The 24,914-nt window shown below is 40.8% G+C and overlaps 2 protein-coding genes and 1 long non-coding RNA gene across 3 annotated transcripts in view; 2 read left to right on the forward strand and 1 right to left on the reverse strand.

The window, feature by feature from the left end:
* Positions 1-3,219, reverse strand: part of LOC117009801 (gamma-aminobutyric acid type B receptor subunit 1-like) — a 48,606-nt gene extending 45,387 nt beyond the window's left edge. The window contains exons 1-2 of the mRNA XM_033084144.2: positions 3,202-3,219; positions 1,415-1,505 (exon numbers count right to left, since the gene is read on the reverse strand). Coding sequence (XP_032940035.1) covers positions 1,415-1,505 — 91 coding nt within the window. The 5' untranslated portion in view covers positions 3,202-3,219. The remainder of the gene's footprint in view (positions 1-1,414; positions 1,506-3,201) is intronic.
* A 3,030-nt stretch (positions 3,220-6,249) lies between these two features.
* LOC122149475 lies at positions 6,250-8,180 on the forward strand. The gene is made up of 2 exons (XR_006163141.1): positions 6,250-6,647; positions 8,105-8,180. It is a non-coding gene; the product is annotated as an uncharacterized LOC122149475 (long non-coding RNA).
* A 17-nt stretch (positions 8,181-8,197) lies between these two features.
* LOC117009773 (SH3 domain-binding protein 5-like) lies at positions 8,198-20,393 on the forward strand. The gene is made up of 6 exons (XM_033084103.2): positions 8,198-8,284; positions 10,687-10,749; positions 11,768-11,896; positions 15,652-15,813; positions 16,765-16,938; positions 19,081-20,393. Exons 1-6 carry the CDS (start codon positions 8,198-8,200, stop codon positions 20,320-20,322), a joined length of 1,857 nt encoding a protein of 618 aa, XP_032939994.2. The 3' UTR covers positions 20,323-20,393.
* The last annotated feature ends 4,521 nt before the right edge of the window (positions 20,394-24,914 follow it).

Here is a 24,914-nt window from a genome sequence, read left to right on the forward strand (position 1 = left end):
TGGGATTTGGGATTGAAATTTGGGATTGGGGACACCAAAACCTTTGGGATTTGGGATGGAAATTTAGGGTTTGGAATTTGGGATTGGGGACACCAAAAACTTTGGGATTGGCCTCAAAAATTTGGGATTTAGGGCTGGAAAATTTGGGGTTGGAAATGAAAATTTTGGGGTTTGAGATGGAAAATTTGGGATTTATGGTGGGAAAAGTGGGATTGGGTAGGAAAATTTGGGATTGGGGACACCAAAAAATTTTGGGATTTGGGATGGAAAATTTAGGATGGAAAATTTGGGATTGACCCCAAAAATTTGGGATTGGGAAGACCAAAAAATTGGGATTTAGGGTTGGAAAATTTGGGATTGGGGACACAGAAAAATTTTGGGATTTGGGATGGAAAATTTGGGATTGGGGCGGAAAATTTGGGATTTAGGGTGGGAAAATTTGGGATTGAAATATGGGATTGGACTCATCAAAAAATTCGGGATTGGGGATGGAAAATTTGGGATTTGGGATGGAAATTTGGGATTGGGGACACCAAAACCTTTGGGATTAAGGGTGAGGAATTTGGGAATTAGGGATGGAAAATTTGGGACTGGGGACACCAAAAACTTTGGGATTGGTCTCAAAAATTTGGGATTTAGGGTTGGAAAATTTGGGGTTGGAAAGGAAAATTTTGGGATTTGGGATGGAAAATTTGGGATTTATGGTGGGAAAATTGGGGTTGGGCAGGAAAATTTGGGATTGGGGACACGAAAAATTTGGGATTTAGGGTGGAGAATTTGGGATTTAGGGTGGGAAATTTGGAATTTGGGATGGAAAATTTGGGATGGAAAATTTGGGATTGACCCCAAAAATTTGGGATTGGGGAGACCAAAAACTTTGGGATTTGGGGATGGAAAATTTGGGGTTTGGGATTGAAATCTGGGATTGGGGACATCAAAAATTTGGGATTTAGGGTGGGGAATTTGGGAATTAGGAATGGAAAATTTGGGATTGGGAACACCAAAACATTTTGGGATTTGGGATGGAAGTTTTGGGATTGGGGATGGAAAATTTAGGATGGAAAATTTGGGATTGACCCCAAAAATTTGGGATTGGGGAGACCAAAAACTTTGGGATTTGGGGATGGAAAATTTGGGATTTGGGATTTGGGGATGGAAATTTGGGATTTAGGGTGGGAAATTTGGGATTTGAGATGGAAAATTTGGGATGGAAATTAGGGATTGGGATGGAAATTTGGGATTTGTGATGGAAATTTGGGATTGGGATGGAAATTTTGGGATGGAAATTTGGAATTTGGGATGGAAATTTGGGATTGGGATGGAAATTTGGGATTTAGGGTGGGAAATTTGGGATTTGGGATGGAAATTTGGGATTGGGATGGAAATTTTGGGATGTCCCAGTCTGACCCCGTACCTTCGGTGACGTTGGCGCGAGCGGCGCCGCGAGCGCGGCCCGGGAGGAGGAAGAGGAGGAGGAGGAGGAAGAGCAGAGAGGGTGGAGCCATCTGGGGGAATTTTAAATAATTCTAATTAATTTTAAATTAATTTTCTAAAATTTTAATTATTTTAAAAATTTTAATTAATTTAAAATTTTTAATTATTTTTTAGATTTAATTTAATTATTTTAAAATTTAAATTATTTTAAAAATTCTAATTAACTTAAAAATTCTGATTTTTAAAAATTTTAATTGTTTTTAAAATTATAATTATTTTTAAAGTTTTTAAAAGTTTTAATTGTTTTTTATATTCTAATGAATTTTAAAATTTTATTTTTCAAAATTTTAATTATTTTTAAAATTCTGATTATTTTAAAAATTCTAATTATTTGTAAAGTTCCAACTATTGTAAAAATTTCATTTAATTTAGAAAATTGCAATTATTTAAAATTCTAATTGTTGTAAAATTCTAATTATTTTTAAAGCTCTATTGCTAAAAATTAATTTAATTTTAAAAATTGCAATTATTTAAAAAATTCTAACTGTTTAAAAATTCTAATTGTTTTAAAACTCATAATTATTTTTAAATCCTAATTATTTAGAGATTCTAATTATTTTAAAATCCTAATTATTTTGAGATTCTAATAATTTAAAAATCCAAATTACTTTTGAAAATTCCAATTAATTTCCAACGTTTAATCAATTTAAAAATCCAGAATAATTTACAAAATTCAAATGACTTTAAAAAATCCCAATTAATTAAAAAAATTTTAATTACCTTTAAATTTTCTTGATCAAAATTCACAATTTTTAATCACCAAATTTCCGTTTTCTCCCCAATTTTTGGGACCCCTCCCCCAATTTTTACCCCTCCCCCAACTCCAGGACCCCCCAAAATTTTTGAAGCCCCTCCCCCAATTTTTAAACCCCTCCCCCAATTTTTGAGACCCCTCCCCCAATTTTTTAACCCCTCCCCCAATTTTTGAGACCCCTCCCCCAATTTCTGCCCCTCCCCCAATTTTTGAGACCCCCCCAAAATTTTTAAGACCCCTCCCCCAATTTTTTGAGACCCCTCCCCCAACTTTTTAACCCCTCCCCCAATTTTTGCCCCTCCCCCAATTTTTTTGAGACCCCTCCCCCAATTTTTTGCCCCTCCCCCAACTCCAGGACCCCCCAAAATTTTTGAGACCCCTCCCCCAATTTTTAGGACCCCTCCCCCAATTTTTGAGACCTCTCCCCCAATTTTTTCCCCTCCCCCAACTCCAGGACCCCCCAAAAATTTTGAAGCCCCTCCCCCAAATTTTGCTCCTCCCCCAATTTTTTGAGACCCCTCCCCCAAAATTTTGCCCCTCCCCCCTCCAGGACCCCCCAAAATTTTTGAAGCCCCTCCCCTAATTTTTAACCCCTCCCCCAATTTTAGAACCCCTCCCCCAACTTTTGAGACCCCTCCCCCAATTTTTTAACCCCTCCCCCAATTTTTAAGACCCATCCCCCCAAATTTTACCCCTCCCCCAATTTTTTGAGACCCCTCCCCAAATTTCTGCCCCTCCCCCAATTTTTGGGACCCCCCAAAATTTTTGAGACCCCTCCCCCAATTTTAGAACCCCTCCCCCAATTTTTAAGACCCCTCCCCCAATTTTTCCGACCCCTCCCCCCCCGGAATAAAATTTTTGGGACCCCAGGACCCCTCCCCAAAATTCCCGGACCCCCCCAAAATTTTGGGAATGGAGGGAGGGGCGGTGGTGGGGGGAGGGGCGGTTCTTACCTCGGCCCGATCTTCCCGAAATTCCCAAAAAAATAATTCCCAAAAAAAAATCCCAAAAAAATCAGAAATAAAAACCGGGATGGGGAGGGGGGGGGGAGGGGACCCCAAATTTTATTTTGGGGTGGGGGGTGGGGGGGAGGGGAATCTTCCCACGGGTGGGGGAGGGGCGAGGATGGAGCCGAGGATGCTCCGGGAGCGGCGGAAAAAAAAAAAATTAATTAAAAAAAAATAATTAAAAAATTGAGAGGGGAATTTTTAGGAATTTCAGGGTGGGGGGGAGGGGTTTGGGATCCCCCCCTCCCCTAAAAAAAATTTTTGGGGTTTTTTTTTGGGGGGTCCCGGAGGCTTCGGGAGGGGCCTCGGGCTCGGGAATCACCGGAGGGAGGGGCTCGGGGTGGGGGAGGGGGCGGGGGGGAGGGGCGGGGAGAGGGGGAGGGGCCGAGGAGGGGGAGGGGGGGGGAGGGGGAGGAGCCGCCCTGGGGGGTGGGGGAGGGGAAATTGGGGGGGAAAATTGGGGATTTTTGGGGGATTTTGGGGTTTTAGGGGGGAAATATTGGGATTTTTGGGGTAAATTTGGGGTGAATTTGGGGATTTGTGGGGGGAAATTTGGGATTTTTAGGGTGGTTTTGGGGATAAATTTGCGGGTTTTGGGGCAATTTTTTGAGAAATTTGGGGATTTTGGGGTTAAAATTGGGGGTTTGGGGGGAATTTTTGGGATTTTTAGGGGGATTTTGGGGGGAAATTTGGGGATTTTTGGGGTAATTTGGGGGATTTTAGGGGATTTTGGGAATTTTCGGGCGATTTTGGGGGTAAAATTTGGGATTTTGGGGGGAAATTTGGGATTTTGGGGGGATTTTTGGGATTTTTGGGGGGATTTGGGGGGGAAATTTGGGGATTTTTGGGGATTTGGGGATTTTGGGGGGAAATTTGGGGATTTTTGGGGTAAATTGGGGATTTGGGGGAGAAATTTGGGGATTTTTGGGGATTTTTGGGGGGAAATTTGGGGATTTTCGGGCGATTTTGGGGCAAAATTTGGGGATTTTGGGGGGAATTTGGGGATTTTAGGGGGAAATTTGGGGATTTTGGGGATTTTTAGGGGGATTGGAAATGAAATTTGGGGATTTTAGGGGGGAATTCGGGGATTTTTGAAATTTTTGGGGAGAAGTTTGGGGATTTTGGGGGAAATTTGGGGGTTTTGGGGGGGAAATATTGGGATTTTGGGGGGAAATTTGGGGATTTGGGGGGATTTTGGGGGATTTTTGGAATTTTTAGGGGGATTTTTGGGGAAAATTTGGAGTTTTTCGGGGGATTTTGGGGGGATTCTTGGGATTTTGGGGCAATTTGGGGGGGAATTTTAAGACTTTGGGGGGAGATTTGGGGTTTTGGGGGAGAATTTTGGGATTTTCGGGTGATTTTGGGGCTGAATTTGGGGATTTTGGGGGGAATTTGGGGGAGATTTGGGGATTTTGGGGGAAATTTTGGGGGATTTTTGGGCGATTTTGGGGCTGGATTTGGAGATTTTGGGGGAAAGTTTGGGGATTTTGGGGGAATTTTTGGGATTTTGGGGGGAATTTGGGGGATTTTAGGGGTGGGGTTGGGATTTTCGGGCGATTTGGGGGCTAAATTTGGGGATTTTGGGGGGAATTTTTGGGATTTTCGGGCTAAATTTGGGGGATTTCGGGGGAATTTTGGGGGGTTTTGGGGGATTTGGGGGAAATTTTGGGGTAATTTGGGGATTTTGGGGCAACTTGTTTGGAAATTTGGAGATTTGGGGACTAAACTTGGGGATTTTGGGGCAATTTTTTGGGGGAATTCGGGGATTTTGAGGGGGAATTTTTTAGATTTTGGGGAAATTTGGCGGTTATGGGGGGAATTTTGGGGGTTTTGGGTGGAAATTTGAGGATTTTTGGGGAATTATTGGGATTTCAGGAGGAAATTTGGGATTTTTGGGGGGAATTTGGTGAAAATTGTGTGGATTTTTAGGGGAAATTAGAGGGGATTTGGGTTTTTCTTATTTTGGGGCAATTTGGAGAAGAAATTTTGGAATTTTGAGAGGAAATGGAGATTTTGGGGGCAAATTTGTGGATTTTAGGGAGACTTTTGGTACTTTGTGAAGAGTTTGGGGGATTTTTTGGGAGTAATTTGAAGAATTTGGAGGAAAATTTTTATTTTTGGAAGGGAATGTTGGATTTGGGTAGAAAATTTTGGGATTTTTGGGGTAAAATTTTGGGATTTTTGGGGGACACCAAAACTCGAGGATTTTTCCTCCCCCTTTTTGAGTTCAAATCCCAAATTCTGCCCCAAATTCCCACTTTTTTCCCTCATTCCACCCCAAATTCCCAAATTTTTTTGGTTATTCCCACCCCAAAAATCTCCCATGGAATTTCTTGGATCCCAAAAATCCCCAAAAAAATCAACTTTAGAAAAATATTTAAAAATCACAAAATTCCCGGGAATTCCTGAGACGGATTTTTGGGATAAATCCTGGTTGGGTTTTTTTGGTTTTTTGGAATTTGGGGCTTTTTTTGTCAATTTTGGGGCGGCATTTTGGGATGGCTGTAAAAGGAGGAGCAGGGAAATGCAGGATTGGGGGGAAAAGGGCAAAATTTGGGAAAAAAAGGAGGGATTTGGTGGGGGGAAAAAAATCCCGATACTAATCCCAAATTTTGGTCCGGATTTATTTATTTATTTAAAATAAATCAAAGAAATTCAAAATGGCCGCCACGCCCCCGCCGCCATCTTGAGGCGCGGCCGTTCCGTAACGCAAGATGGCGGCACCCACGGATCCACTTCCGGTGCTGTTTCTCGCCGCGTTTCAAGCCGAACCGGGTCCAACCGGAGAGCGGCGGCTTCGCCGTGACAGATTTCATAACCAGGAGTGATTTGAGTTCCCGGGAACCGGGCAGGTGGCGGAGATCCGAGAGGTGTAGAGCGCTGGGAGCCGCCATGTTGTACGGCAGGAGGAAGTTGGTGGAACTTCCGCTTCCGGCGAGGCACGGGAGTTAAGGGTGAAACCAAGCGTGAAATGAGAAAAGGGGGGATTTAGGAACCTCTGAGAAGGTTGAAGAAGCTCTAGAGGACTTGAGGTCCTTTTCTCCCTCATATTTTTAGTGGTTCCTTCCAACCTTCCTGCGCGTTCACCGCCCGCCGCCGCCATCTTGAGGCGCGGCGGGCCCATTCAACAAGATGCCGGCACCCTTCCACCATCTCCGGTGCTATTTTGAAATAAATTTTAAAGCGAATCGCAGCCAAACTGAGCACGGCGGATTCGCCGTCACGATTCATCCCGCCCCACCGTTTTAAGCCAACGGAGAACGGGGAGAAGGGCGGAAAGGCGAGGTTTTAATACGCCCACAGGGCGCCGCCATGTTGTACGGCAGGACGCAGCTGAGGCGCACTTCCGCTTCCGGTGGGGGAGCGGCCCCTCAGCGGTGGCGGAGCGGGGGGTAAACACAGGCCCGGGGGGGGGGGGGTGGGGCGGGAATTTGGGGCAAATTCGGGAATTTTTGGGGAATTCTGAGGAAAATTTGGGAATCTGGGGGGTGGGGGGAGGGTGAGGCCCTGAGGGGTTTGTGGGGTCGAGGCCTTGGGGGGGTTTGGGGGGGTCTGAGGGGGATTTGGGGGGAATTTGAGGGGGATTTTGAGGGGTTTATGTGGGAATTTTATGGGAATTTTAGGGAGTTTTGTGGGGTTTATGTGGAAATTTTGTGGGGTTTATGTGGGAATTTTGTGGAATTTTGGGATTATTGGGGGGATTTTGGGGGTCTGGGGGTGATTTTGGGGGATTTGAGGGGATTTTGTGGGATTGATGTGGGAATTTTGGGGGAAATTTTAGCGATTTTATGTGGAAATGTTGTGGGATTTATGTGGGATTTTTGTGGGAATTTTGTGGAATTTATGTGGGAATTTTGTGGAATTTTTGTAATTTTGTGGGATTTATATGGGAATTTATGTGGGAAACTTTAGAATTTTTGGGGGAATTTTGTGGGAATTTTAGGGAATTTTATGTGGGAATTTTGTGGGATTTATGTGGAAATCTTTTTTAAAATTTCAGGGGATTTATGTGGAATTTGTGTGGGAATTTTGTGGGTTTTTTGAATTTTGTGGGAATTTTTTTGGAATTTTGTGGGGATTTATGTGGGATTTATGTGGAATTTATTTGGGAATTTTGGGGGGATTTATGTAGAAATTTCTTTGGAATTTTGTGGGAATTTTGTGGGATTTATGTGGGAATTTCGTGGGATTTATGAGGGAATTTCTTTGGAATTTTGTGGGGTTTATGTGGGAATTTTGTGGGATTTATGTGGGGTTTATATTGGAATTTTGTGGAATTTTTTTGAAATTTTGTGGGATTTATGTGGGAATTTATGTGGGAAACTTTGTAGAATTTTTGGGGGAATTTTGTGGGAATTTTAGGGAATTTTGTGGGATTTATGTGGGAATTTTGTGGGATTTATGTGGGGTTTATATGGGAATTTTATGGAATTTTTTTTTAATTTTGTGGATTTATGTGGGAATTTATGTGGGAAATTATTTGGAATTTTGTGGGATTTATGTGGGATTTTTGTGGAAATTTTGTGGGATTTATGTGAGATTTATTTGGGAATTTTGTGGGATTTATGTGGGATTTATCTGGGATTTTTTTTTTAAATTTTGTGGGAATTTTGTGGGAATTTTTTTAAATTTTGTGGGAATTTTGAGAAAAAAAATTGGGAAAATTTTCAGGAATTTTGGGAAAATTTTCAGGAATTTTCAGGAATTTTGGGGGCAATTTGAGGGAATTTTGACAATTTTGTGAATTCCTGGAAATTCAGGAAATTCCCCCAATTTAAACTCTCATAAAAAACCCCAAAAATTTTGCTAAAAAAATAAAATTTTAATTTTTTTTTTTTTTCTTTTCCAGCCCTCCCCCAAAATTTGCCCAAATTCTTGAAGATTTGCCCCAAAAATGAGCTGAGCTCTTGGATGGAGCCCTGGGATTTTGGGGGATCCCAAAATGGGGGATTGGGAAAATTCTGGAAACCCCCCCAAGGAACAGGAGGAGGAGGAGGAGGAGGAGGAAGAGCTGGACCCCCGGATCCAGGTGGGAATTTGGGGCAAAATAAAAAAATTTTGGGAATTTTGGGGAAATTTTGAGATATTTTCGGATTTATTGGGAATTTTTTCAGATTTTTTGGAGGTTTTTTTGAGATTTTTTGGGGGATTTTTTGGGATTATTTTTTTATTTTTGGGAGGATTTTAGGGGATTTATTTTTATTTTTTGGGATTTTAAAATTTTTTTGGGGGGAATTTTTTTGGGGTTTTTTTGGGATTTTTTTGGGATTTTTTTGAGATTTATTGGGAATTTTTTGGAATTTTTGGGGGAATTTTTGGTTTTTTTTTTATTTTTTCTGGGATTTTTTTTAATTTTTTGGACTTTTTTTAGGGGATTTTTAGGGGAATTTTTTTATTTTAATTTTTGGGGATTTTTTTGGGATTTTTTGGGGATTTTTTGGGGATTTTTGGGATTTTTTGGGGATTTTTTGGGGATTTTTAAATTTTTTCGGAGATTTTTTTGGGAATTTTTGGGGGATTTTTTAGGCGTTTTTTTGGATCTTTCAGGATTTTTTGGGAACTTTTCCAGATATTTTTAGGGATTTTTGGGGATTTTTTTGGGAATTTTTTGGGATTTTTGGGGGGATTTTTTGGGATTTTTGGGGGGATTTTTCGGATTTTTTGGGGGTTTTTTGGGATTTTTTTGAGAGTTTTTGAGATTTTTTTGGGATTTTTTTGGATTTATTGGGATTTTTATTGGGTTTTTGGGGGATTTTTGGGGGGATTTTTTAGGATTTTTTTGGATTTTTGGGGGATTTTTTTGGGATTTTTTTTGCGAATTTTTTTTTATTTTTTGGAGGATTTTTTTGAGGAGGAGGAGGAAGAGCTGGACCCCCGGATCCAGGTGGGAATTTGGGGAGAAATCCAAAAATTTTGAGAATTTTTTGAGAATTTTTTGGGGGGAATTATTGGGATTTTTTTTTAATTTTTCTGGGATTTTTTGGGTTTTTTTTCAGGGTTTTTTTGGAATTTTTTGGGGATTTTTTGAGATTTTTTGGGGTTTTTTTAGAATTTTTGGGGGATTTTTTTAGGGATGTTTTGGGAAATTTTTTTTTATTTTTCAGAATTTTTTCCGATTTTTTGGAAATTTTCTTGAGATTTTTTGGGGATTTTTTTTAGGGATTTTTTGGGATTTTTTGGGGATTTTTTTGGGATTTTTTTTGGGAATTTTTTTGGATTTTTTGGAGGATTTTTTGAGGAGGAGGAGGAAGAGCTGGACCCCCGGATCCAGGTGGGATTTTGGGGAGAAATCCAAAAATTTGGGGATTTTTGGGGAAATTTTGGGGGGGGAATTTTTGGGATTTTTTTAGGTTTTTCTGGGATTTTTTGGGATTTTTTTCGGGGTTTTTTTGGAATTTTTGGGGGATTTTTTGAGATTTTTTGGGGTTTTTTTTAGAATTTTTTGGGGATTTTTTTAGGGATGTTTTGGGAAATTTTTTTTTATTTTTCAGAATTTTTTCAGATTTTTTGGGAATTTTTTTGAGATTTTTTTGGGATTTTTTTAGGGATTTTTTTGGATTTTTAGGGGATTTTTTGGGATTTTTTTGGGATTTTTTTTATTTTTGGGGGGATTTTTTGGGATTTTTGGGGGGATTTTTTGGGGATTTTTTGGGATTTTTTGGGAATTTTTTTGGAAATTATTTTGATCTTTTGGGATATTTTGGGGGGAATTTTTTCAGATTTTTGGGGGGATTTTTTGGGAATTTTTTTTTTTTTTTTTTGAGATTTTTTTTATTTTTAGGGGATTTTTTGGGAATTTTTTTGGGGATTTTTTGTGTATTTTTTTGGAAATTTTTTCAGATTTTTTTGGGAGTTTTTTGAGATTTATTGGGAATTTTTTGGGAATTTTTAGGGGATTTTTTGGGCTTTTTTTTTTTCTGGGATTTTTTTTATTTTTTTGGGCGTTTCACTAGGGGATTTTTTGGGGAATTTTTTTGGAAGTTTTTGGGATTTTTTAGGGATTTTTTGGGATTTATTGGGAATTTTTTGGGAATTTTTTTATCTTTTGGGATTTTTTGAGGGAATTTTTTTGGATTTTTTTGAGATTTATTTTTAGGGGATTTTTGGGAATTTTTTGAGGAGTTTTTGTGTATTTTTTTGGAAATTTTTTCAGATTTTTTGGGGATTTTTTTGGGATTTTTTTGGGATTCTTTGGGATTTTTTGTGAATTTCTTCAGACTTTTTGGGGGATTTTTTGGGGAATTTTTTTTTATTTTTTGGGGATTTTTTGGGAATTTTTTTTTATTTTTTTGGGAATTTTAGGGAATTTTTTTGAGATCTTTTGGGATTTTTTTGAGATTTTTTTATTTTTAGGGGATTTTTTGGGGTTTTTTAGGGGAATTTTTGGGAATTTTTTTGGTTTTTGACCCCGAATTTTTTTTGGATTTTCAGGAGGAGCTCGAGCACCTGAACGAGGCCAACGCTGAAATCAACAGAGGGGAGCTGGAGCTGGATGTGAGAACTGGGGAAACTGGGATGGACTGGGAGGGACTGGGAGGGACTGGGATCAAACTGGGAGGGACTGGAAGGGACTGGGATGGACTGGGATGGACTGGGAGGGACTGGGAGGGACTGGGAGGGAACTGGGAGGGACTGGGAGGAACTGGGAGGGAACTGGGAGGGACTGGGAGGAACTGGGAGGGAACTGGGAGGGACTGGGAGGAACTGGGAGGGAACTGGGAGGGACTGGGAGGGAACTGGGAGGGGATTGGGAGGGACTGGGATGAACTGGGAGGGACTGGGATGGACTGGGAGGGAACTGGGATGGACTGGGATGGACTGGGAGTCCCAAACTGGTTTCCCAATCCCAAACCAGTCTGAACCAGTCCCAAACTGGTTCCCACTCCTTTCCCAATCCCAAACCAGTCCCAAACTGGTTCCCAATCCAAACCAGTCCAAACCAGTTCCAAACTGGTTTCCCAGTCCCAAACCAGTCACAACCAGTCCAAACCAGTTCCAAACCAGCCACAAACTGGTTTCCCAGTCCTTTCCCAATCCCAAACCAGTCCCAAACTGGTTTCCCAGTCCCAAACCACTCCAAACCAGTCCAAACCAGTCCCAAACCAGCCACAAACTGGTTCCCAATCCAAACCACTCCAAACCAGTCCCAAACTGGTTTCCCAGTCCCAAACCAGTCCCAAACCAGTCCCAAACTGGTTTCCCAATCCCAAACGAGTTCAAACCAGTCCCAAACTGGTTTCCCAGTCCCAAACTGGTTCTCAATCCCAAACCAGTCCCAAACCAGTCCAAACCAGTCCCAAACCAGTCCAAACCAGTCCCAAACCAGTCTGAACTAGTCCCAAAATGGTTCCCATTCCCTTCCCAGTCCAAACCAGTCCCAACCAGTCCCAAACTGGTTTCCCAGTCCCAAACCAGTCCGAACCAGTCCCAAACTGGTTCCCAATCCCAAACCAGTCCAAACCAGTCCCAAACCAGTCCAAACCAGTCCAAACCAGTCCGAACCGGTTTGCAGGCCGCCCGGTGCCGCTATCGCCGCATCCTCTCGGATTCCGCGCGGAAATTGAACTCGCAGGGCTCGCAGCTGGGGACCTGCATCGACAGAGCCCGGCCCTACTACGAGGCCAGGAGGAGAGCCAAGGAGGTTTGGGGTGAAAAATGGGGAATTTGGGAAAAATGGGGAAAAAATTAAAAAAAAAAATGGGGAAAATCGGTGGAAAAATGGGGAAAAAATGACGAAAAATGGGGAAAAATTGCGCAAAAAAATGAGGCAAAATGGGGGAAAATGAGAAAAAAATTGGAAAAAAATGGGGGGAAAATGAGAAAAAAAAATTGAGAAAATGGGGAATTTGGGGAAAATAGGAATTTGGGAAAAATGGGAAATAATAAAAAAAAATTGGGGAAAATTGGTGGGAAAATGGGGGAAATACGACAAAAAATGGGGAAAAAATGAAGAAAAAATGGGGAAAAAATTGGAAAAAAATGGAAAAAAAAAGAGGAAAAGAGGAGGAAAAAAGTGAGAAAAAAATATAGAAAAAATGGGGAATTTGGGGGAAATGGGAATTTGGGAAAAATGGGAAATAATAAAAAAAATGGGGAAATTCGGTGGAAAAATGGGGGGAAAATGACAAAAAATGGGGAAAAAATGGGGAAAAATTGAGGAAAAAATGAGAATTTCCATCCTAAATCACATCCACTATGAGGTCAGGAGGAGAGGCAAGGAGGTTTGGGGTGAAAAATGGGGAATTTGGGAAAAACTGGAAATAATAAAAAAATTTTTGAGAAAATTGGAAAAAAATGGGGGAAAACGGAAAAATGGGGGGAAGAGAGAAAAAAATGGAGAAAAAAAAAGAGGAATTAAAACAGGAATTTGGGAAAAAATGGGAATTTTTGAATTCTCATCGTAAGTCACATCCCACCAACCCCAAACCTTCTGAAATCCCATCCCAAACCTTCTCCATCAATCCCAAACCTTCTCCACCAACCCCATCCCAAAACTTCTCCACCAATCCCAAATCTCAACCAATACCAAATCTTCACCAATCCCATCCCAAACCTTCTGAAATCCCAAATCTTGTCCCACCAATCCCAAACCTTCTCCATCAATCCCAAACCATCTCCAACCCATCCCAAATCTTCTCCACCCATCCCAAATCTCAACCAATCCCAAACCTTCTGAAATCCCATCCCAAACCTTCTCCAACCCATCCCAAACCTTCTCCAATCCCAAACCTTCTCCAACCCATCCCAAACCTTCTCCAATCCCAAACCTTCTCCAACCCATCCCAAACCTTCTCCACCAATCCCAAACCTTCTCCAACCCATCCCAAACCTTCTCCCACTTCTCCAAACGCCATCAATCCCAAATCTTCTCCATCAATCCCAAACCTTCTGAAATCCCATCCCAAACCTTGTCCCACCCATCCCAAATCTTCACCAATCCCAAACCTTCTTCATCGACACCAAACCTTCTCCAATCCATCCCAAACCTTCTCTATCAATCCCAAACCTCATCCCACCAACCCCAAACCTTCTCCAATCCCATCCCAAATCTTCACTAATCCCAAACCTTCTCCAAACCCCATCCCACCAATCCCAAACCTTCTGAAATCCCATCCCAAACCTTCTCCAACCAATCCCAAACCTTCTCCAACCAATCCCAAACCTTCTCCAATCCCATCCCAAATCCCAACCCAAATCTCATCCCACCAATCCCAAGCCTTCTCCATCCCATCTCAAACCATCTCCATCCAATCTCAAACCTTCTCCATCAATCCCAAACCTTTTCCATCAATCCCAAACCTTCTCCAAACCCCATCCCACCAATCCCAAACCTTCTGAAATCCCATCCCAAACCTTCTCCAACCCATCCCAAACCTTCCCCAACACATCCCAAATCCAGTCCCAAACTTTCTCATCCATCCTAAACCTTCTCCACCAATCCCAAACCTTCTTCAACCAATCCCAAACCTTCTCCATAAATCCCAAACCTTTTCCTATCCCAAACCTTTTCCATCAATCCCAAACCTCCTTCCAATCCCAAATCTTCTCCAATCCCAAACCTTCTCCAATCCCAAACCTTCTTCACCAATCCCAAACCTTCTCCAATCCCAAACCATCTCCAACCAATCCCAAAACATCTCCAACCAATCCCAAAACATCTCCAACCAATCCCAAACCTTCTCCACCCATCCCAAACCTCCTTCCATCCCAAATCTCCAATCTCATCTCAAATCTTCACCAATCCCAAACCTTCTCCATCCATGCCAAACTTCCAATCCTGTCCTCAACCTTCTCCATCAATCCCAAACCTTTTCCAACCCATCCCAAATCTTCTTCACCAACACCAAACATTCTTCAAACCCCATCCCACCAATCCCAAATCTTCTTCACCAATCCCAAACCTCAGCCACCAACCCCAAACCTTCTCCAACCTATCCCAAACCTTCTCCAATCCCATCCCCAATCCCGTCCCAAAACTCATCCCATCTCTGAAATCCCAAATCTCATCCCACCAATCCCAAACCTTCTGAAATCCCATCCCAAACAGTTCCATCCCATCCCAAACCTTCTTCAACCAATCCCAAACCTTCTCCCACTTCTCCAAACCCCATCCCACCAACCCCAAACCTCCAACCCATCCCAAACCTTCTCCAACCCATCCCAAATCTTTACCAATCCTAAACCTTCTCCATCCCATACCTCCAACCAGTCCCAAATCCCTCCCCAAACCTTCCCTCATCCCAAATCTTCTCCATCCAAATCCCATCCCAAACCTTCCCTCATCCCAAATCTTCTCCATCCAAATCCCATCCCAAACCTTCTCTCATCCCAAACCTTCTCCATCCAAATCCCATCCCAAACCTTCCCTCATTCCAAATCTTCTCCATCCAAATCCCATCCCAAACCTTCTCTCATCCCAAACCTTCTCCAACCCATCCCAAACCTTCTCCATCCATCCCAAATCTTCACCAGTCCCAAATCTTCTCCATCAATCCTAAACCATCTCCAACCCATCCCAAACCTTCTCCAATCCCAAACCTTCTTTTCCAATCCCAAACCTTCTTCACCAATCCCAAATCTCATTCCACCAATCCCAAACCTTCTTTTCCAATCCCAAACCTTCTTCACCAATCCCAAATCTCATTCCACCAATCCCAAACCTTCTGAAATTCCATCCCAAGCCTCCAACCAGTCCCAAATCCCATCCCAAACCTTCTCCAATCCCAAACTTTCTCATCCATCCCAAACCTTCTCCAAACCCCATCCCACCAATCCCAAACCTCTACCAATCCCAAACCTCCACCAGTCCCAAACCTTTTCCACCAACCCCAAACCTCATCCCACCAATCCCAAACCTTCTCCAACCCCAAATCTTCACCTATCCCAAACCTTCTCCACCCATCCCAAATCCCATCCCAAACCTTCTGAAATCCCATCCCAAACCTCCAATCCCTCCCAAATCCCATTGCAAATCTCATCCCATCAACCCCAGACCTTTTCCACCAATCCCAAACCTCCTTCCAACCCAAACCTTCTCCCATCTCAAACCATCTCCAACCAATCCCAAACCATCTTCAACCAATCCCAAACCTCCTCCATCAATCCCAAACCTCCTTCCATCCCAAATTTCCAATCCCATCCCAAATCTTCACCAATCCCAAACCCTCTCATCAATCCCAAACCTTCTCCAACCAATCCCAAACCTTCTCATCCATCCCAAACCTCCAATCCCATCCTCAACCTTCTGCATCAATCCCAAACCTTCTCCAACTCATCCCAAATCCCATCCCAAACCTTCTCCACCAACCCCAAACCTTCTCATCCACCCCAAACCACCAATCTCATCCCAAATCCCCCCAAAAACCCCATTAAAAAATGCCCAAATTTTCATGCCAGGCCCAGCAGGAGACGCAGCGGGCGGCGCTGCGCTACGAGCGGGCGGTGGGGATGCACAACGCGGCGCGGGAGATGGTGTTCGTGGCGGAGCAGGGCATGGGCACCGGCAAGAACCGCCTGGACCCCACCTGGCAGGAGATGCTCAACCACGCCACCAGGAAGGTCAGGAATTTTGGGGGTTTTTTGGGATTTTTTGGCTTTTTTTTTTGATTTTTTTTTATTTTTTTGGGGATTTTTGGGGGATTTTTTGGGATTTTTTTGTGATTTTTGGTGATTTTTTGGGGATTTTTTTGGATTTTTTTGAGGATTTTTTGGGATTTTTTTGGGGGTTTTTGGGGGGATTTTTTGGGATTTTTTTTATTTTTTGGGGATTTTTGGGGAATTTTATTGGGATTTTTTAAAGGATTTTTTTGGGATTTTTTGGGGATTTTTTTGGGGATTTTTGGGGGGATTTTTTAAAAATTTTTTTGGAAAGTTTTTGGGATTTTTTGAGGATTTTTTGGTATTTTATCAGGATTTCTTGGAATTTTTTGGGGATTTTTTGGGAGTTTTTTTGAATTTTTTTGGGATTTTTTGAGGATTTTTTTGGATTTTTTGAGGGATTTTTTGGGGATTTTTTTGGGATTTTTTTGGGGTTTTTTGGGAATTTTTAGGGATTTTTTAGGGATTTTTTGGGGATTTTTTGGGATTTTTTTGGGATTTTTTTGGGATTTTTTTGGAAACCTTTTGGGATATTTTGGGGATTTTTTTGGGATTTTCTGGGAATTTTTGGGGATTTTTTTGGGGTTTTTTTGGGATTTTTTGGGAAATATTTTGGTAATTTTTTATGATTTTTGTGAGAATTTTTCGGAAAATTTTGGGGGATTTTTTGGGACCATTTTCTTTTTCCGGGGGGTGAATTTTTGGGGGGATATTTTAAACTTTTTTAAAATTCTTTTGGGATTTCTAAATAATTTTAAATTTTTTTTTAATTTCCCCCATTCCCAAACCCATTTTTGTCTCATTTTCCCCCATTCCCGACCCGTTTCTAACCCGATTTTCACCCGATTTTCGCGCGGATTTTTGCGAACCCTCCCAAAATTTCTGGAATTTCGGGAATTTTTGTTCTTCCAGGTGAACGAGGCGGAGCAGGAGCGGCTCTGGAGCGAGAGGGAGCACCAGAGGGTGACCAGGCTGTGCCAGGAGGCCGAGGCCGAGGTGCAGCGGCTGCAGAAATCCCTGCGGCGCGACATCGCCCGCAGCCGGCCCTACTTCGAGCTCAAGGCCCAGTTCAACCAGAGGCTGGAGGTACTGGGAGCACTGGGAATACTGGGAGGGGCACTGGGATCAGTTTGGAGCACTGGGAATGGGATTGGAGTGGATACTGGGGGAACTGGGAGCACTGGAAAAGAACTGGGAGCCCCAAATTCTCCCTTCCTGGAACCAAATTTCCACTTTTTTTCCGCCCAAATTTTCCATTTTTGCTCCAAAATTTCCCATTTTTGCTCCAAAATTTTCCATTTTTGGACCCAAAACTCTCAGCTGGGTGCCAAAACTTCCCTTTTTTAATCCCAAATTCTCCTTTTTTCATCCCAAATTTCCGTTTTCCATCCTGAATTTCCGCCTTTGGATCCCATTGAATGCCCTGGCTCATCCCGGACTCCATTTCCCATCAGCCCCCTCGCCCACTTCCGGTCCAAGCCCCGCCCATTTCCCTTTTCTTCTGAGGCGACTTCCGCTCCTGCTGCCGCCGCCATGTTCCTGCAGTCCTTTTAATCCCAAATTTCTCTTTTTCTGTCCCAAATTCTTCTTTTTAGAGAGGGACTGGGATCAGTTTGGAGCACTGGGAATGGGATTGAAGGGAACTGGGAGCACTGGGAAGGAACTGGGAGCGATGAGAGAGAAGGATCTGATTTGACTATGGAGGAACTGGAGGAACTGGGAGCACTGGGAAGGGACTGGGAATACTGGGAGGGGCACTGGGATGAGTTTGGAGCACTGGGAATGGGATTGGAGTGGATACTGGGGGAACTGGGAGCACTGGAAAAGAACTTGGAGCCCCAAATTCTCCCTTCCTGGAACCAAATTTCCCATTTTTGCTCCAAAATTTTCCATTTTTGGACCCAAAGCTCTCAGCTAGGTGCCAAAATTTCCCTTTTTTAATCCCAAATTCTCCTTTTTCCATCCAAAATTTCCCTTTTCCATCCCGAATTTCCCCCTTTGGATCCCATTGAATGTGCTGGCTTATCCCGGACTCCATTTCCCATCAGCCCCCTCGCCCACTTCCGGTCCAAGCCCCGCCCATTTCCCTTTTCTTCTGAGGCGACTTCCGCTCCTGCTGCCGCCATGTTCCTGCAGTTCTCCTTTTAATCCCAAATTTCCCTTTTTCTGTCCCAAATTCTTTTTAGGAAGGGACTGGGATCAGTTTGGAGCACTGGGAATGGGATTGGAGTGGATACTGGGGTAACTGGGAGCACTGGGAAAGAACTGGGAGCCCCAAATTCTCCCTTCCTGGAACCAAATTTCCCGTTTTTACTCCAAATTTCCCATTTTTGCTCCAAAATTTTCCATTTTTGGACATAAAATTCTCAACTGAGTGCCAAAATTTCCCTTTTTTAATCCCAAACTCTCCTTTTTCCATCCCAAATTTCCCTTTTCCATCCCGAATTTCCCCCTTTGGATCCCATTGAATGCTTTGGCTCATCCCGGACTACATTTCCCATCAGCCCCCTCGCCCACTTCCGGTCCAAGCCCCACCCATTTCCCTTTTCTTCTGAGGCGACTTCCGCTCCTGCTGCCGCCGCCATGTTCCTGCAGTTCTTTTAATCCCAAATTTCCCTTTTTCTGTCCCAAATTCTTCTTTTTAGGGAGGGACTGGGATCAGTTTGGAGCAATGGGAATGGGATTGAAGGGAACTGGGAGCACTGGGAATGGGATTGAAGGGAACTGGGAGCACTGGGAAGGAACTGGGAGCGATGAGAGAGAAGGATCTGATTTGACTATGGAGGAACTGGGAGCACTGGGAGGGACTGGGAATACTGGGAGGGGCACTGGGATCAGTTTGGAGCACTGGGAATGGGATTAAAGGCAACTGGGAGCACTGGGAATGGGATTGAAGGGAACTGGGAGCACTAGGAATGGGATTGGAGTGGAACTGGGAGCACTGGGAATGGAATTAAAGCGAACTGGGAGCACTGGGAATGGGATTTAAGGGAACTGGGAGCACTGGGAATGGGATTGGAGTGGATACTGGGGGAACTGGGAGCACTGGGAGCCTCCCCACACCAAATTTTTTCCAATTTTTTCCCAATTTTCACCAAATTTTTTCCAATTTTTTCCCAATTTTCACCAAATGTTTTTGGATTTTCCCCAAATTTTCACCGATTTTCACGGGGATTTTTTTATTTTTTGGGAGTTCCTCCTCATTCCCGACTCCTCCTCCTTTTGCAGGAGCACAAATCCCGCGTGAATTCCTTGGAATCCTCCGTGGCCCAGGCCAAGCTCCGTTATTCCGTCGCCCTTCGGAATCTGGAGCAGATCAGCGAGGAGATTCACGCCCGAAGATTCCAGAGAATTCTCCGGAAAAAACAACGGGAAAATCCTCTGGGGGCTGAGGGGGGTGCTCAGAACCTCGAAATTCCGGGAGAAATGGGAAAAATTCCGGGAGAAAACGGAAAAATTCCGGGAGAAATCGCGAAAATTCCCGATGAAATCAGCGGGAAAATTCCGGCAGAAATCGGAAAAAATTCTGGAATTCCTGGGGAAATGGAAATTCCTGGAGAAATGGGAATTCAGGGAGAAATTCCTAGCAAAATTCCTGGTGAAATCAGAATTTCAGGAGAAATTCCAGGCAAAATTCCTGGGGAAAACCGTGGAATTTCTGCTGATGTCAGCAGAATTTCTGGTAAAATTCCTGGTGAAATCTGTGGAATTCCTGGCAAAATTCCTGGTGAAATTCATGGAACTCTTGGAATTTCTGGTGAAATCCATGGAATTTCAGGAGAAATCAGTAAAATTCCTGGTGAAATCCGTGGAATTCCTGGCAAAATTCCCGGTGAAATCCATGGAATTTCTGCTGATGTCAGCAGAATTTCTGGTGGAATTCCTGGGCAAATCCATGGAATTTCTGCTGAAATCAGCAGACTTCCTGGCAAAATTCCTGGTGAAATTCCTGAAATTCATGATGAAATCCGTGGAATTCCCGGCGAGATCCGCCAAAATCCCGATGAAATCGACGGAATTCCCGGCGAAATCCGCGGAATTTCTGCTGATGTCAGCAGAATTCCTGGTAAAATTCCTGGTGAAATCCATGGAATTCCCGGTGGAATTCTTGGTGAAATCCATGGAATTCCTGACAAAATCCGTGGAATTCCCGGAATCAACGACGCCATCGCCAAAAATCTCGGAATTTCCGACCAAATCCGCGGAATTTCCGACGCCGCCGTCCCCGGATTTTCCGGCGACGATTCCGCCGTTCCGTCGGGAATTTCCGATTCCGGGGATTCTCTGTCGGTTCTGAGCCTCCAAACCATCGCCTCGGATCTGCAGAAATTCGATTCCGTGGAACATTTGGCGGCGATTCCGGGGATTTCGGGAATCGCCGACGCGTTGAGCCTGCACAGCGAGGAGTTGGGAGAGGAGAGGGAAAAACGGGGCCGGAGTTTCCGGCATCACCGGAGCGTCAGCCTCTGATTTTTGAAATTTTTTTGGGATTTTGGGGGATTTTTTGGGATTTTTTGGGGGTTTTTGGGGATTTTTTTGGGATTTTTTGGGATTTTCTGGGATTTTTTGGGGATTTTTTGGGGATTTTTAGGGATTTTTTTGGGATTTTGGGGGATATTTTTGGGGGATTTTTGGGGATTTTTTTTTTATTTTCTGGGAATTTTTTGGGATTTTTTAGGGGTTTTTTGAGTATTTTTTTGGGGATTTTTTAGGATTTTTTTGGGGATTTTTTGGGACTTTTTGGGGATTTATTGGGGATTTTTGGGGGGGGTGTTGGGGATTTTTGGGGGAGTTTTTTTGGATTTTTTGGGGTTTTTTGGGGGATTTTTTGGGAATTTTTTTTGATTTTTGGGGATTTTTTGGGGGATTTATTTGGGGATTTTTTGGGAAAAACGGGGCCGGAATTTTCGGCATCACCAGAGCATCAGCCTCTGATTTTGGAAATTTTTTGGGGATTTTTTTTTTATTTTTTTTGGGATTTTTTTTGAGTTTTTTTGGAATTTTTTTGGATTTTGAGGTTGGGGGATGTCAGGAATTTTTGGGGGGAGGGTGCAAAAGTCGCGAGGGAATGACGGGAAAAAATTAAAAAAGAAAATACAGAAAAATCCCAAAAAATTCCAAGAAATTGTGGAGAATGCTAAAAAATAATAAAAAAATAGAATCTCCAGGAAATTCTGAAATATCCTAAAAATCCCAGGGAAATCCCAAAAAATTTTGAAAAAAGAAAAATCCCAGGGAAATCCGAAAAATCCCAAGGAACTCCCAAAAAATCCTGGAGAATCCCAAGGAAATCCCAAAAATTCCCTAAAAAATCCCAAAAAATTCCCTAAAATAATCCCAAAAATTGCCTTTAAAAATTCCCTAAAAATCCCATAAAATTCCCTACAAAATCCCAAAAATTCCCTTTAAAAATTACCTTAAAAATCCCAAAAAATCCTTAGAAAAATCCCAAAGAAATGCCAAAATTTCCCTAAAAAAACCCTAAGAAAACCCCATAAAATTCCCTAAAATATCCCAAAAATTTCCTAAAAAATCCCAAAAATTCCCTTAAAAAATCCCAAAATTCTCTGAAAAAACCCAAAAAATCCCTATAAAAATTCCATAAAATTCCCTAAAATATCCCAAAAATTCCCTGCCATGAAATCCCAAAAAGTCCCTAAAAAAATCCCTAAAAATTCCCTTTAAAAATCCCAAAAAGTCCCTAAAAAAATCCTTAAAAATTCCCTTTAAAAATCCCAAAAAGTCCCTAAAAAATCCCCCCCAAAATCCCTTAAAGTCCCTAAAAAATTCCCTGAAAAATCCCCATGAAATCCCAAAAATTCCCTAAAAAAATCCCATAAAATTCCCTAAAAAATCCAAAAAATGCCTTTAAAAATCCCATGAAATAAAAAAAAAATCCCTAAAAAACCCCTTAAAAATTCCAAAAATTAAAAAAAAATCCCTAAAAAAATTCCCAAAAATTCCCTAAAAAAATCCAAAAAAATTCCTTTAAAAAAATCCCCACAACTTCCCCAAAAAATCCCAAAATTTCATTTTTTGAGTTTAAATCCCAGGAATTTGGGGCTGAATTTGTGGGATTTGGGATTTTCTGGGAATAAATCCCTGGAATTTGGGAATTTTTGGGATAAATAATTGGAATTTTTGGAATAAATATTTGGAGTTTGGGATTTTTTTGGGATAAATAATTTGAATTTTTGGGATAAATATTTGGAATTTGGGAATTTTTGGGAATAAATATTGGGAATTTTGGGATTTTGGGGGATAAATATTTGGAATTTGGGATTTTTGGGAATAAATACTTGAAACTTGGGATTTTTTTGGGATAAATAATTGGAATTTTTGGTAATAAATTTTGGGAATTTTGGGATTTTGGGGGATAAATATTTGGAATTTGGGATTTTTGGGAATAAATCCTCAAAATTTAGGATTTTTTTTGAAATTTCACTAATCCCATCCCACAAAATTCCCAATTTTTTATTTATTTTGGGTTAATTTCCCCTTTTCCCACCCAAAACTGAAACAAGAACCCAATTGCACTAAAGAGAATTTTTGGGAATTTTGGGAATTTTGGAATTTTTGGGAATTTTGGGATTTTAGGCTGTGATGAGAATCTCCAGGTTCGAGGCAGCCAAAAAAATCCCAAAAAATATTAAAATATTAAAATAATAGTTTAAAAAAATTCCCAAAAATTCCTCTCCCATCCCCTCTGGAATTCCAGGAAATTTCAGGAATTTGGGAATTTTGGGGGGGAAAAAAAAATTTAAAAATCCCAAAAAAATTGTTGATATCAATAAAATTCCTTCTTGTTGTAATTCCTTGTTTTTTCTCTTCATAAATTGTTTATTTTTATATAATTCTTTATTTTTTGGGGGGAAATTTTTGTGTTTTCTTCTTTATGTTTGGGAATTTTATTTTGGGAATTTTGGGGGGATTTTTGTGGTTTTTAGGGATGATTTTTTTTGGGATTATCCCAATTTTTTGGGGATTTTTTTTGGTCTTTTCCTTTTTATTTTTAAAATTTTTGTTTGTTTTTTATTTTATTTTATTTTGTCATTTATTTTAATTTATTTATTTTAATTATTTTATTTTATTTTACTTTATTTTATTTTATTTTATTTTATTTTATTTTATTTTTAAAAAACTTCTAAAAAACTGGGAAAAAATCCCCAAAAATAGGAGCAAATAACTTTTAAAATTGGGAAAAAAAATCCCAAAAATGGGTTGGAAAAACCCGTTAAAAAACCTTGAAAATATAAAAAAAACTGATTAAAAAAATAAAATAAAATGGAAAACGCCTTGGAAAAATCCCTAAAAATGAGAAAATCTGCCCCAAAAAACTGGAAAAAAACCCAAAAAAATCCTGGGAAAAAATCCATTAAAATGGGAAAATCTCCTCAAAAAAATCTTGGAAAAAATAAGAAAAATTCCATGAAAAAAAATCCCCAAAAATGAGAAAATTTCCCCAAAAAAACCTGGAAAAAACCAAAAAAATCCTGGATAAAAATCCCCAAAAATGAGAAAATTTCCCCAAAAAATCCCCAAAAATTCTGGAAAAAAAATCCTCAAAAATGGAAAATTTTCCCCAAAAAAACTGAGAAAAAAATTTTAAAATCCTGGGAAAAAAATCCCCAAAATTGAGAAAATCCCCCCAAAAATTTGGATTTGGACCCCATTTTCCTTAGGAAAAATAAAAACCCAGGCAGGGAAAATTTGGGAATTTCAAATTTATTTCAACTCACAAAAAAGGAAACGAAACCCGACGGCGCCGCGGAGAAAATTCCGGAAATTTCCCGGAAAAAAACCAAAATTTGGGAATTTCTTGGATTTGTTTTTCCCGGAATTTTGGGATTATTTGGTCGTTTTTTCCCCAAAATTTTCAATTTTCCAGCCCCACTTTTTCTTTCTCATTTTTCCAGAATTTTCCAACATTTTTTCTTTTATTTTTTCCATTATTTTCCCACATTTTTCCATAAATTTTTTATTATTTTTCCTTTATTTCCCATCATTTTTCTTTATTTTCCACAATTTTTCCAAATTTTCCATAAATTTTTTATACATTCAATTTTTTTTTACATTTTTCCAAATTTTCCCAATTTTTCCCATATTTTTTCCATATTTTTTCTATAATTTCACTTTATTTTCCATTATTTTCCCACATTTTTCCTTTATTTTCCCACTTTTTTTTTTTCCAGAATGTTCCCACATTATTCCATAAATTTTCCATTATTTTTCCATAATATTTCCAGAATTTTTCCAGAATTTTCCATTAATTTTCCACATTCTTTTTCCTCCTTTTCCGGGATTAAAAAAAAAAAATCATTTAATGAATTTAATTGATTAATTTCAATTAATTAATTAAACTTTAATTACTTTTTTTTTTTCCTGGAGTATTTTCCCATTTTTTCTTTTTTTTTTCCTAAATTCATCTTTTTAATTTTTTCCCTCTCTCATTCTCATTTTTTTTCTCCCTCCCCCACTCGGGAAAATCCCAAATTTTCCCCTCCCCACATCCCAAAAAAAAAAAAAAAAATCCTAAAAAAAGTAAAAATCCCTGAAAATAAAAATCCCAAAAAATAAAATTAAAAATAAAATAAATAAAAAATAAAAATAAAAATAAAAATAAGAATAAAAATAAGAATTAAAATTAAAAAAAATTCAGCATCAACGGAAAATTCCAGAAACGACCAAAAAAACCCAAAAATTCCCAAAATTCCACGGAATTCCCGGAAAACGACGGCGCCGACGTCGGAGTTTGAGACCGATCCCGGTTGGGCACTGGGAGCACTGGGAGGAGCCCAGCAATGAGCAGGAATTCCCTTTCCCGTCATTAATTAGCCAATTAATCATCCCCTAATTAATTAGAGATCGTTAATTAGCCGTGAAAATTGAACGGGACCAAGGTTGGGTTTTGGGTTGGCCAATCCCAGTTGGGCACTGGGAGCACTGGGAGCTCACCAGAACCATGGAATGATGGGAATCCCTCATCTCCCCACTTAATTAATGAATGAATTCATGCCTAATTAATTAGAGGTCGTTAATTAGTCACCAAATTTGAATGGGAA

This window comes from Catharus ustulatus, chromosome 36 (genome assembly GCF_009819885.2).
Source record: "Catharus ustulatus isolate bCatUst1 chromosome 36, bCatUst1.pri.v2, whole genome shotgun sequence".
NCBI classification, from domain to species: Eukaryota; Metazoa; Chordata; class Aves; order Passeriformes; family Turdidae; genus Catharus; species Catharus ustulatus.

Bases quoted from the DNA above. Each gene is read 5' to 3' on its own strand.
- LOC117009773 (XM_033084103.2), top strand. From the start codon at position 8,198: ATGGGGGATTGGGAAAATTCTGGAAACCCCCCCAAGGAACAGGAGGAG. The intron at 11,897-15,651 runs GTTTGGGGTGAA...TTTTCATGCCAG, and splicing joins CCAGGAGGAGAGCCAAGGAG to GCCCAGCAGGAGACGCAGCG. The intron at 15,814-16,764 runs GTCAGGAATTTT...TTGTTCTTCCAG, and splicing joins TCAACCACGCCACCAGGAAG to GTGAACGAGGCGGAGCAGGA.